The 12,873-nt window shown below is 39.2% G+C and overlaps 1 protein-coding gene across 1 annotated transcript in view; it reads right to left on the reverse strand.

The window, feature by feature from the left end:
• Positions 1 to 3,899: 3,899 nt before the first annotated feature.
• plcl1 (phospholipase C like 1) overlaps positions 3,900 to 12,873 on the reverse strand; it is a 98,977-nt gene continuing 90,003 nt past the window's right edge. The window contains exons 6-8 of the mRNA XM_036576423.1: positions 11,862 to 11,937; positions 9,116 to 9,225; positions 3,900 to 7,307 (exon numbers count right to left, since the gene is read on the reverse strand). Coding sequence (XP_036432316.1) covers positions 7,140 to 7,307; positions 9,116 to 9,225; positions 11,862 to 11,937 — 354 coding nt within the window. The 3' untranslated portion in view covers positions 3,900 to 7,139. The remainder of the gene's footprint in view (positions 7,308 to 9,115; positions 9,226 to 11,861; positions 11,938 to 12,873) is intronic.

Below are 12,873 nucleotides of genomic sequence, written 5' to 3' on the forward strand. Positions count from 1 at the left end.
TAAAAAGAGGGGAAAATAAGATGCAATTTAGACACTTTTAAGAGGTGATCTTTTCTCGCTCTTTCTTTTCCCCTCCGCTCCTCCTCAATCACCACGAAATTGCTGCTCGAGTAAGACTGTAATTAAAGCCAAAGTGGCTCTCTCTGGAGCGGAGCAGCACGGCAGGCTAAAATTAACAGGCCCTATTAAGGCGGAAGTGCGGCGGGCTAGCGCTGACTGCTAAGCGTCTTCCCAACATCCCTGCTACAGGAAGGCTAACCAATCATGCAGGGCTCCAGCTGCTAATGGCCCTTCTCACGTAGGCCCCACTGACTGCTCTCATCAACGATGACGCTTCTTCTAAAATAATTGCTTTGTTTAAGATGCTTCACGTTGCTAGCATTAGCCCATCAAGTGGTTGGTTTTCTCAAAGGTGGATTTTTCAAAGTCTTTGGCACATTAACAGAATTTTCTCAATCTTATTTCAAAGGCAACAAAGCATTAATGCCAGGCTTAAAAATGTTTGGAATGGGGATATTTATTCAGTTCATGTCATCTCTATGTTTGGGTAGCTATTCTACAAAAGTGTGTATGTATATTTAATTTCATTTAACCATTTTGTTTCATTTGTGCAGAATGTAAACAGGCGAATAGGTAACAGGTGATGCTATCATGAATGGGTGTAAAAGGAGCACTCACAAACATTGTTTATGAGCAAGGATGGGTTGAGGTTCACCACTTTGTGAAAAACTGTGTGAGCAAATAGTCCAATAGTTTAAGTAATGCATGATTGCAAGAAATTTAGGTATTTTACCATCCACATTATTAAAGATTATTCAGAGAATCCCTCAGACAGCACTACATCGAAGACCAACATGCTTCTGTAATGAATATAACCATGTGTGCTCGGGATTACTTTGAAAAACCCTTGTCAGTAAACACAGTTTGTTGCTGTGTCTACAAACGCAAGTTAAGGCTCCACTTCACAAAGCAGAAGCCATTTATAAACAACATCCAGAAACACTGCAGACTTCTCTGGTCTAAAGCTTATTTGAAATGGACTAATGCAAAGTGGAAATATGAGCTGTGATCAAACTGTTTTTGGAAATAATGAAAGTTGTGTTCTCTGGGTCAAAAAGGAAAAGGACCATTCAGACTGTTACCAACACAAAGTTCAAAAGCCAGTGTCTGTCATGGTACACATCTATGTTAGTGCCAATGGCCTGGGTAACTTGCACATTTGCAAAGACAGCATTAATGCTGAGAGGTACATACGCATTTTGGAGCAACATAAGCTACTATATAGATGACGTCTTTTTCAGGGACATTCCTGCTTTGTTGCAAGACTATGCCAAGCCAAATTCCACACGTGTTAGAACAGCGTGGCTTGATAATAAGAGAGCTTAGGAGCTATAAATGCACATATATGCAACAAACAATTAAATTAATTAGTTAACTAACAAGAAACATTACATATCTTGTCTTTTTACTAATTTGCAAATCAAAAGTTGTCTTTAGCTGGTCAGAATGTACCTAACATATATCCACCACATCCACTGGGCGAAGATTATTATCTTTGCTAATTATTTGGAAACATTAAATTACCAAACAATTGATCAACATAATAATCAGGCAGACTTGAATGTTTTCTCACAGTAAGAGTTTAGCTTCTTATATGAGCACTGGTGACAGACTCTGGAGACAAAAAGGCCATTTCTAATCCAGTTTTACATATAGCCCCTTGAAGACTGAACACATCTCATAAGAGGAAGATGAGGGAGTATAGAGGATGAATTGTGGCCCCTCTGCTTATCCTCCAGGCCCTGAAGGACCCCTGCAGGCACCCTGTGAGTGGTGTGGCTCCGGGCGACATCATGACAACGGCAGGCTTTGACACACACCAGCAGCGACCAGATGTTGCCTACATTAGGAGTTGACTTCCTGTCATGTCACCTGTGTAGTTACCACAGTGTCCCATCTCCTCACATCTGTTCCCTCATGCCCCGAGAGACCAAGAGAGAGATAGAGAGAGAGAGAGAGAGACAGAGAGAGAGAAAGTGAGAGAGAGAGTGACTTGCATGACACATGCGTCATGCATTTTGTCAAAAATATCTTCAAAGAATTAATTAATTAATCAAACTAACATAAAGCTGCCATAAAATAAAAAAAGTTGTGTGTAAAAAGTAAAAAAAAATAATTGCTTTCTTTTCTGTTAGAATGACTGATTAGAATGATTTTCTGTGCTCTGTGTTTTATTCTCTGTGAGTTATTCCTTATGGTACAGAATAATTCTATGGCAATGTCTCCATCCAGAGGAGCTTATGTTAATAACAATTTTCAGGCATCAGCCAGCATCTAGCAATGTGAGCAAAGGGCAGTATGTGTGATCTCAGTACACTGCACTACTTTAGTGGTGCATATGCAGGCATATGGTGCATGCCCACCTCTGAGGAGACTCATTTACTGTATACACATCTATATGTGGATATCTTTGTATCTGTGTTTTGTGCTTAACTTTCATTGGCGTTTCTTGCTAAAAGTAATAGTGTTTTCCTTCCCCTGTAGCACGACCATTTTGGAGATACAAGGTTTTCGTTCAGACAGTGACTAAATAGAAATAGTACACTAAAATTTGCAGAAATGAAATGTCATATTTAAGTGTGCAAAAGAAAAAAAAGTGAGTGGGGGTGTTCAAAGATAGGATGACCGTATATTTTTTCTCCTTAGTATGATTTGTGTCAGTCATGAATACTGGCAAAAAACATTTGATGAACACATCACTGATGACTTCCAACAAACCAAAAAAGCAGAAATTACCCTTATGATGCTATATTTGAATTTAATTTTATTCATTTAGTTAGCTTTTTTAAATAAATAAATTAATAGTTTCAACATTATGTTTCCCCATTTATTGTTCACTATTTCATTTTGTTTGCTGTAGTATTCATTACATTTTTCTGATGACAATTAGTTCTAGTTCATTTTTGATGGGGTGGAAGTGGGGGGTAAGTAATATGTTGCTTAGGCCCTCCAAATGTTCAGTAATGGCCTTGATTTGTTGACTCAATGTAGAAAAAAGACTTCACATTTGCCCAATCCACAACCAGCACATGCCTTTCTGTGTTGCAATGTTTTCTGCTGTTGTTCTTTTTCTTGCAACTAGCTAATATAAGGTAGTCATGTAGGAATGAATAAATCAAAGTACATTATTTGAATTTATCATTTAATGACAACTGCATTAATACCAACGGCCACATTCCAGTCCAACAAATAAATCGATTTTGAAATACATTATGTGATTTTATACATATGTGAAGGCATTTAGGTAAAATACCTAAATGTCACTTTATAGTATTATACTGGCTTATAGTACACTGTATTAAGAAATATTGCCATTGTTTTGTATATGACATTTAGCCCAGACTTAGATTCTTTAGTTACAGACTATATAAAGGAATAGTGTGTGTTCCCAGTGTTCACAGTATGTGGATGGATGGACACTCAGGTGGAGGTCCTAAAAATGCACAGTATATCCACCTATCCAGCCACCACTTCATCACAGCACATAGTATCAGCTGACAATGAGCTGACATATGTATATGCATGTATATATACTTTGCTGCACCTGCTAGTTGAGAAATATATCTAATTGAGAAGTATATCTAATTCAAGATGTATTTCAGTATAATTTATATACCACCCTTCTCAACATTGGTTTCTTATTTGCAGCCCCCAAGTCTATCCACTGTCATTAAACAATGCCACCTAGTGGAAGACATTGGAACTGACTAAAACGAAATATTTCCACCCACAGGATTATGATAAATGGAAAAAACATGCAAGTTAGCATGACAAACAGAACAAAAAAGGAGTAGGCTAATTAGGCTTAAAAGGCATATAGAGTAGAGAAACAGTGGGAGAGTCAGTAAAAGATAGCTTTATTTAGTCTGGGGCACATCTGTGTTACATTATATTTGTTAATCTTTTAGAATACAAACTGGCTTTTCAAAATAAAAGCAAGGTCGCTTTAAAGTTTATTTGTTTAAAACACACTTGTCACCTTTAATAAATACTCTTTGTTTATACAAGGACAACTAAAGATAACAACAGTTAGACAAAACAGTAACAGTTTTGTTTGTAAAAGTCAGAGGAAAGGCAGACACAACAGAAGCACGCCAAGTGCAGAGGACAGTAGTCACACAGAAAGAAAACAAGAGAGCTATTTAAGACGAACTGGACTAACGCTGCTCGTTTGAAGAAAAGCCATTCTGGTAAATAAACAGTGGAATACCAAAGCACCATCTGAGGCGTTCACCTTCACTTAATACTGCAGGGCTACAGAATGTGAATTTAAATTCAAGGATACAGCACACTTTAGATCTCATTTACATGTAAATAGACCACTCATACTTACAGGGAATAAGCTAGAAAAGAACTCGGAGCATTTGAAGACTCCCATTCCAACTTCAAGTCCTACTGACTGATGCCTCACAGAAATGGAATAATTTAAGTTCTTCAAATGTTCATTCCGGACAGGACACAGTTTGCTGTATAACTTATAGCTTTTCACCATTTGGTAGTATCAATGCACTGCTAATAAATATTCTTCTTAAGTAATGGCTATTCTAACATTTGGCCCAAATAGATGCATTATATCTTCTGGAAGAAACCCAGAGACATTGTGCTCCCTTCAAGCTAAGCAGCCCATAAAAATCTACTCAGCTAAAATTCACAGACTGTACTTTTCATTTAACTTGGGATCATTTTAACATCCTTTTCAGTTGAACACCAAACCTCTATGGGGTTCTTTTGCTCCACTCTGGTATATCTAACTATCCCCCAAATCTCACAGACATGACCATCGATCTGTGGGTCTACAGCACTGCCCTCCTGACCTACGTTGATTTAATGTCAAGGTAAGAGCCATGTAAATTGAAGCAGAAAGCTAATACTGTGGCTGGGCATTCATTATTCAGCCATGGGCCCATTTACAGGTAAGCAGATCCTGTGCAGGACAGGTTCTGGGTCAAAAAGGAGGCAGGTCACACATACAGGCCATGACGGGGTACCTCAGGGCTCTACACTAGGCGAGCAGTGGATTTGTATGTTTTAAGAGTTAGCTGAGGTTCTTTCCAACACATGAAAACTGTTAATTAAGAAGAAATTTAGCTCTGAGTACATCTGCTGTAGGTGATGCATGCAAGAAAGCATATTTACAAGCTCTGTGACACAGATCCCTTGCTCAGCGAAAGAAGAGAGACGAGAGAGGGATTAAAAGACAAGAAAAGGCTTTGGCAATGTGCACCGGTGCTGATATCTCACCCAGAAACTAAAGGAAGTACATATAAACAGCGATTGGAGTGAGAATGGTGTAGAGTGAAAAGAAAAAGAAGGTGCAGGTGGAATGAGGAAAGGCAAGTCAACTGCAAGGCTCAAACCGTTGCTATTATTGATTTTTGTACACATTCATGCTTTGAAAATGCGATGCCCCTTTGGTCTCTAAATGGTGAATCCAAGGTGGTTCTTCTCTTTGAGACAAGGTAAGAAACTAAAGATGGACATGTTCAACAATCATGAGTCCTCCTGAAAGCAACAATCAAATCCTTCAGGTAGCAGAAAGTTCTTCACATTCAGAACGTTTTTTCCCCTTATAATCGACAAACGCACATATACAAACCTACAAACACCTAGCTACATACATAGGTGTGTTCACACACATACTTAATGACACACCCACTTGTCAATTATATAAAAAGAAAATATATTTATATATATATGCAAAAGTCACATATTCTTATTTCTATATTACTGTGTTACCATTGAGAAGGGTGAAACGAATTCTAACATGACACCATCCTTATGTAAGTGTTTCGTTTAAAGCAGTTGATAAAACACTGCTTTTTTCCCTTCTCTATATCACAACACTGTTATTAAGTGTTAAACTACCTAAGCTCCAACGTTAGCCATGACATTGGTTAATGCTCCAGTGTTCTTCAGCCGCTGTCAGGTTTTAGCTGTTTATTCGGTTCTCGCTGCAGAATTACTGAGATTTTATTCATGGGCTCTCAGTGCTCAGGGTGACTTTTTGACTGACATTCATTTGGCTTCATAATTTTTTGTCTTGTTTATGCCAAAACAAAATAACAAAATCATACATCCTTCAATCTTTCCAATCTGGAAGATTTGTAGGCTCTGCAGATTTTGGCCAGTTTGCGGATTTCATGGTGGAACAACGACTGGTCACTCTGTACAGGGTTTGATCAGAGGGCTCAGTTAACACACTAACACTGGTAACTCATGTCCGCTCTGTAACTTTAATGAGACAAGAAGCAGCTCCTGTTACTTCCCATCAGGTACAGGGGAGATGTATCCCAACCCACTGGGGAAGGTGAGATGTTCCAGGCCTGCTGGGCCAGATGGAGGACAAGAATGAACGTGACAGAGTAGGCCATCTGAGAATACTTCTGGAAGCACAGAGATGTACCGGCCTGTGTTAACTCCTGGGGAGCTTCCGCCTCTCAATCAAATTCTGAATGACAGCTCAGGAGGTGGAGCCCTAAGGTGAGAACAGACTGAGCATCTAAAAGTGGAACATTTGCACCATGTAAGCTGGTCTTCTGCTCTGACTTGGTTACATGATCTAATAGTTCAGCTGGAATTAAATGTCCCTTGTAAATCCTAGAGCTTGTATTTACTCTACAGAAATGGTAACTAAGCTATGACACAGCACTAACAATGAAAAAAAGCAGCTCCCTGTGAGAGGCCTCAAACTACAGTACGTAGAGCTGTAGAGCTCTCCACTCCATTCAACAGTATTGCAGGAATGTTACACATTAGTTTGGTTCTTCTCAGGACCTGCGTAAGAACATTTTGAGTAAAACATTTTGAGTGTGTTATTGAGGAATTTTCTTCAGTTGTCTGACTGGTGCATCACTGAGTACGTAAGCCCAGATCTATACATTCACAGGCCTGTTGTCTAAGCCCTTCAGCCAGTTACACTTCAACTCAGCTGGTATGAGAGGATCTCATCTATTGCACTAATGAAAAGAATTTTGTCTTTTCAGTCATTTGTCCATCTGTCCATTCATCTCTCAACGGTCTCCTTCTCTCTACACAAGTTCATGAATCACTGAGTGGCCCCAGAGTGGCTGGAAGGGACCTCAGATGCGGCCATTGCCATGACTACTGCCCCTCCTGGGGGTCAGGCTGTGTGGTGTGTACTGGAGGTCAGAGGTCACGGTCAGGCCACAGGCCTCACAAGCCAACACCAGCTGCCTCAGTGCATCCAGAGCATCCATTTTAGCAGTACGCAAGAGGTCACACTGACCCTGAGAGAGTGAGAGAGAGAGAGAAAGAATATTAAGCACACAGAAGATTAAAGGAACAAAGCTACAGACACAAAGTTTGGGCACCCCTGGTCAAATTACATATTTTGTTGAAAATAAGTCAAAATAAGATACCATATACTCTAATGCAGCTCTTTTACTGCCCTGTCGCAGCTCAACAGCAGAACAATTCTTTTAGGTAAAAATAAAATAATCCACCTTTGCAGTAAAATAAAGCTCTGCTGATCGTTCTAACACAGTTTTAAAACTAAATGGTCGTAAAAGCTGGAGTTAATGTATAATTGCTAATTCACCCTTTAGCCCTGAAGGTTGGCGCTGACTGCTGGCCACATAGTAACCCAGACAACAATCTTGTCTAGCTAATAGCTAACAAAATAGAAAGAAAGAGAGCAAATAGAGAGATTTAAGGCGAACATCGAGAGTTTAGAGACAAATGGACTTATTTGCATTTAAAAGCACTCCAGCTGGTTTCCTGATACATTTAATCTGCAACGAGAAACTGTCAAATATTAAAATGTCACGAAGATGAACTCAGTTTCTTGTTCGAATTCTCCTGTTCCACCTTAAATGATACCACACTTACTTTCTAGCGTCTCAGGCACCATTTAAGGTGGAACAGGAAAATTTTAACAAGCTGGCGAATGAAAAGCTGACTTAAGCCTCGTAACTGTTTTAATGTTGCTAGCTAGCTAGGTTAACATCATAGTATACACAGCTGGCCACGTGTTATATTTTTTCTAAAGTCACGTGTGCACTACACAATTTTTAGCCATATGTTAACCTCAGTTTAGCCCTTTGAGCATGCTACTGAGGAACTCTATTCAACTGCCCTGCTGATACATCACTGAGTACTTTTAGACTAATTTTTATGTTAGACAAACTTTCACAATCGGAAGCCAATTTTCAGGCTTTGAGGTCGATCAGAAGCGTATGACCTGACAGTGTAAGAAGAAAAATGTCATTCTTTAGTCTTCTGATTGATCTCCACAGCAAAGGTCTTCTGATGTGTTCAAACATTTTTTATTTTCCCAAACTTAAAAACATTCACAGCTCTTGTATTGTGAGATGGTCAGTGACGTGACATGATTTTAGGCAATAAGAGGGGTAGGAGAGTGGAGAAAAAGGTGAAGGGACGTATATGTGCCACCGTGTTTGTTGAACACTGGTAAATGCACAAGTGCCTCTATTACTTCAGCACCTTTATAGTAACCAGAACTTCAAGCCATTCATTTTTAAATCAGCTTGCTAGTCTGTAGTTGGTTGGTTATCCTGTTGTGAGGCACATAATATCTATGTTTCCCAAACACATATTCATGCACAGAATCTTCTTCTGTGTGCCTGAAAGAACAAACAAGTTTGCTTATTCACAAATGAAACGTGTGTGTGATATCTTCTCTCTTCCTTTATTGTTGTATACGCTGTGATTTTTCCAAGTGAGTGCAAAAACTCGTTCACAGATCATTCAGAGATCTCAGATCTCTGTCTGACTTTTATTTCTATTCACATGCTTTCTTGGTCAGAAACGTAGTTTGTGGCACAAACTGAATAAAACCCTATACATTTTCAGCTTTATTATCTCACATTATTTACATATTGAATAAATACAACAAAAGTTGAGTCTGAGTTGAGACATCACAAGATTAACAGAGAAGAGCAGGTTAAGTAGCAGAAATAGCCACATTTTGGCAATGGCTAAAAACAGTGCTGAAAACTGCAAGAACATTGTATCTGAAGGAGATTAGGATTGTAAGAGACAGTGGGGGAAGAAATAATCATGCAAGATTATCCACCTTCAGCACAGTGATGTTCCAGGTGAAGCTCTCCACAGCTTTGCTCTGCTTTCTCCCCTTCAAATTCTCCTTTTCCCCCAACTTGGGCAGATCCTCATGGTATACCATGCCTGAGAGAGGAGCATGAAGCACATTAAACAGACATAACACTCTCATATGCATCTGCCACAAATACCCACATATATATAGACAGGTGACAAATTGAAGGAAAAGCCTGAAGAAATGAGAGGAGAAATATAAGAGGTGCAGACACTTCTAGACAGGTCTACTGCATGAAACAATTAAGCAATTAACATCCTCCTATTCTTTGTGGCCTCCTATTCTTTGTGGCCCTCGATTTGAGGGCAAGAGCTAAAAACCTAAAAGAAAATTTAGTATTGGGACACAGAAGTCAGGAGCATTAGTAACAAAGACTGCTCAACGGACTAGTGTTTCAATAGGAACAGTGACTAAAAGGAGAACTGTGGGAAAAACATCAGTAAATAGGGTCGGAGAACGCACATTCAATGACCATGATGCTCATGCATTAGCGCAAGAGACCTGAATGCTGACTCCTAAAGTGAGAAGGTTAAGTAGCTCTGTCATGCTTTGGGGGGCATTTTGTGTTGAGTTGGGTCCACTTGTGCCCTTAGAGGGGTCACTGCAAATCAATCCAAAGTTATTCTGACTGATCACCTTTATCCTGTGATGAAATATTTCTATCCTGACAGGAGGGTCTCTTCCAAGATAACAATGCCCCATACACAGGACATGAGGGGCCACTGAATGGTTTGATGAATATGAAAATGATGTAAGTGGCCTTTGCAGTCACTGAATCTCAACCCAACTGAATTCCTTTGAATGATTTTTGACTGACATGCTGGACAGCGCCTTCCGCCAGCATCAAAACATTAAGGGAGTATCGTATGGAAGGTGTTACATCCCTCTAATACAGTTCCAAAGACTTGTCCAATCAATGACAATGACAATGCTGCATTGAAGCTGTTGTGGCTGCCTGGGTGGCCCAACACCTTCACTTAATTTGTCACCCATCTGTATGTAACTCGTCAGTACCAAGAAAGCACCATTTATAGTGTGATGCTGGTAAAAAATAAAGGCTCCTATGTATTTCTGGTGGTTAGATACACTGTGTTCCAAAAGCTGCCCTTTTGGCTCCCTCATTTTCTCTCTAATTCCAAAACTGCCGTGAGGTGCTCGTCCTGTTCCATTTCTGTATTTCACCCTCATAAGGACATGAGTACAAACAGCATTCCATTTCTCTACCGCTTTTTTTGACAGAGTTTATTTGCACACGAGGACACAAAGGAGGTAAGTCCAGCTTAATGAGAAATGTAATTTGTGTGTGTGTGCAAGAGTGTATGCGTGGAGAGGGGGAAAGCTAGGATGTCCCAAAGTTTATCTCCATCTGTTTATTGAGCATAAGCCTTTTCAGTGACAGCAGACGGCATCACGGTACAATGACACTGGGCCACATCAGTTCAGAACATGAGCATCCTGTACCTTTTAGTACAAATCGCTGTGATAACACACTCACAGTTATCTACACTAAGGAATAATACAACAGCATTCAAATGTTTGGAATCACTATAAGTTTTATGCAACTTTTCTGTAAGGATTTCTTATCAATGTTTTCAATTTCAATTTGGTTGTGAATATACACTGAGGCCGAAGAGTCTGAGACCTTTTTGACCTTTTTTTCCTTTAAACCTGGAAATGAACAACAGAAAGTTTTAGAATTTTGAAAAACTTATGACGAGTAAAATAAAACAGAAATATATATGATTTCGCACTATTCCTATTACTATTGAAATTTAAGCAAATTTGTGACACTGACTATGTTAAGGCCTTTGTACAAAAGTGTCAGATTCTCTTCCATGAAAGGTCATGTTCAGATGACTCTGGTGGATAACTCAGGTGGATCTGATCCACTCAACAGAGGCTTCCACACAAACCTGTGGAGTTTAAGTGATTGCTAGCATTAAAGCAAAACGGACATCATACTTACTAACAAATTCTGAAATTCACATTAAAATTCAAAGATTCTACTTTTCTCTCAAATTGGTTTATACTGAAAGTTTAATTTGTAAAGAACAAATTTGCATTAAATCAGAAAAGAATCCAAAATAAAATCACTGTATATATAAAATGATTCTACATGTAGCCAACTGTCATAATATGCACATTCACAGGTTTCATATAATTAGTGGGAAGAACAAATCTGATGATGTAATAATTACAGAGAAAGTTGTACAACACTGAAAATGAATTTATTTATGAGTTAAATAATATGCAGAATGCCTCATATTTCAAGAGAGGTGATTAAATCTTCAGGCAGATAACTTGACAAGAAACAACTATAAACAGACAATCATACAATGTTCTCATTTGATAACATCTTGCTGTTCCCAAAATACTTGAAATATTGAATACTAAAAGCTTCTCTGGGGTTCTAGTTTATATTATTTAAATCTACAGTACAAATTACTAATATAAAAAGTGATTCCAAATGTTTGAATGGTAGTGTACCTATATAGTGACTGCTCTGCGGGATCAGTATTCAGAAAAAGTAATTACACAGACACTTGGTGTTAATGAAATGAATGATATCAGCTGTTAATTAAACACTGTTCACAGTATCAGTATCAGCCTTCTAGGAAATGACATCACCCAGAGGGATGAGGCAGCATCCCTCTCCATTGTCTTTTCCAATTTAATATCCTTCTCTCTTTCTCCATCCTTGACCCACCTTCTTTCTGCACCTGAGCGATTCTCTCCTGCACGCCATCCGCATTCTCTATTAGCTGCCTATTGGCCAAGATCATCTGTGAAGGACACAAACACACAGATGATAAGGTTATTACAAACACATACACACACACACACACACACACACACACACACACTGTGTACTTGTCTCACAGTAAGCGGAGACCCTGCCTGCTCTCTCCCACAGTGAAGATATTTATATCACTCACCAAGCCAGACAGCTCGGCCAAACTTGTCTGTCTAACTGTCTGCCCCTCTCAGATGCAGCACAAGACCCTGAGCCAATAGTCCACCAGGGAGAGAAAGAAAGACGTGCGCAAGCTGGGAAATGATCACGGCTGACACAGAAAATAATAAAGCCTGTAAAAATGATTGTGTAAAATGATCAAGAGTAGAAATCATCAAGGGTAGAAATGATTAAGCCTGTAAAAATGACCTGTAGAAATGATCATGCCAGCAGAAATGACCGTGCCAGGTTTTCGGCCATGATAAGGTCAGAGTTCTTCTAAATGCATCTGTCATAGCGACCTAATCTGAAAGAACGAGAAGTGTGCTGCAGTAAGCAAGTGGAGGACAGTGCCTCGGGTTTGGGACAAAGCTTTACCCATGCTGAGCTGTTGTGCTTACTCATGCACTGATCTCTGTACTCCTGTGATTATAAACCCTAGAGTGCTGGTATACTCCTGCCCTGCATGTTTTGATGTTTGTTCTGCTCTAAAGCTCCCTGATCAGCTCAGCACTGCAAACCCCTGATCCTACAGCAGTTTGACTTCAGTTTAGTTTGACTTCTTTAAGATTTCTTTTTTTGTCCTTCTTTGCCGACTACTGCTAATGTTTCATGTGATTGGCTGCTTGTCATCATGCTTTCATGTGCACATGCACGAGGAATAATCACTGCATGAGTATGTAAACCTAGATTAACTGAGAAAGTTGTTAACTACTGTTATTAACAATTTAACCATGTCTATGTTTTGTAGTTGTGTGAGTTTTGT

Source organism: Colossoma macropomum, unplaced genomic scaffold, assembly GCF_904425465.1.
Source record: "Colossoma macropomum unplaced genomic scaffold, Colossoma_macropomum, whole genome shotgun sequence".
NCBI classification, from domain to species: domain Eukaryota; kingdom Metazoa; phylum Chordata; class Actinopteri; order Characiformes; family Serrasalmidae; genus Colossoma; species Colossoma macropomum.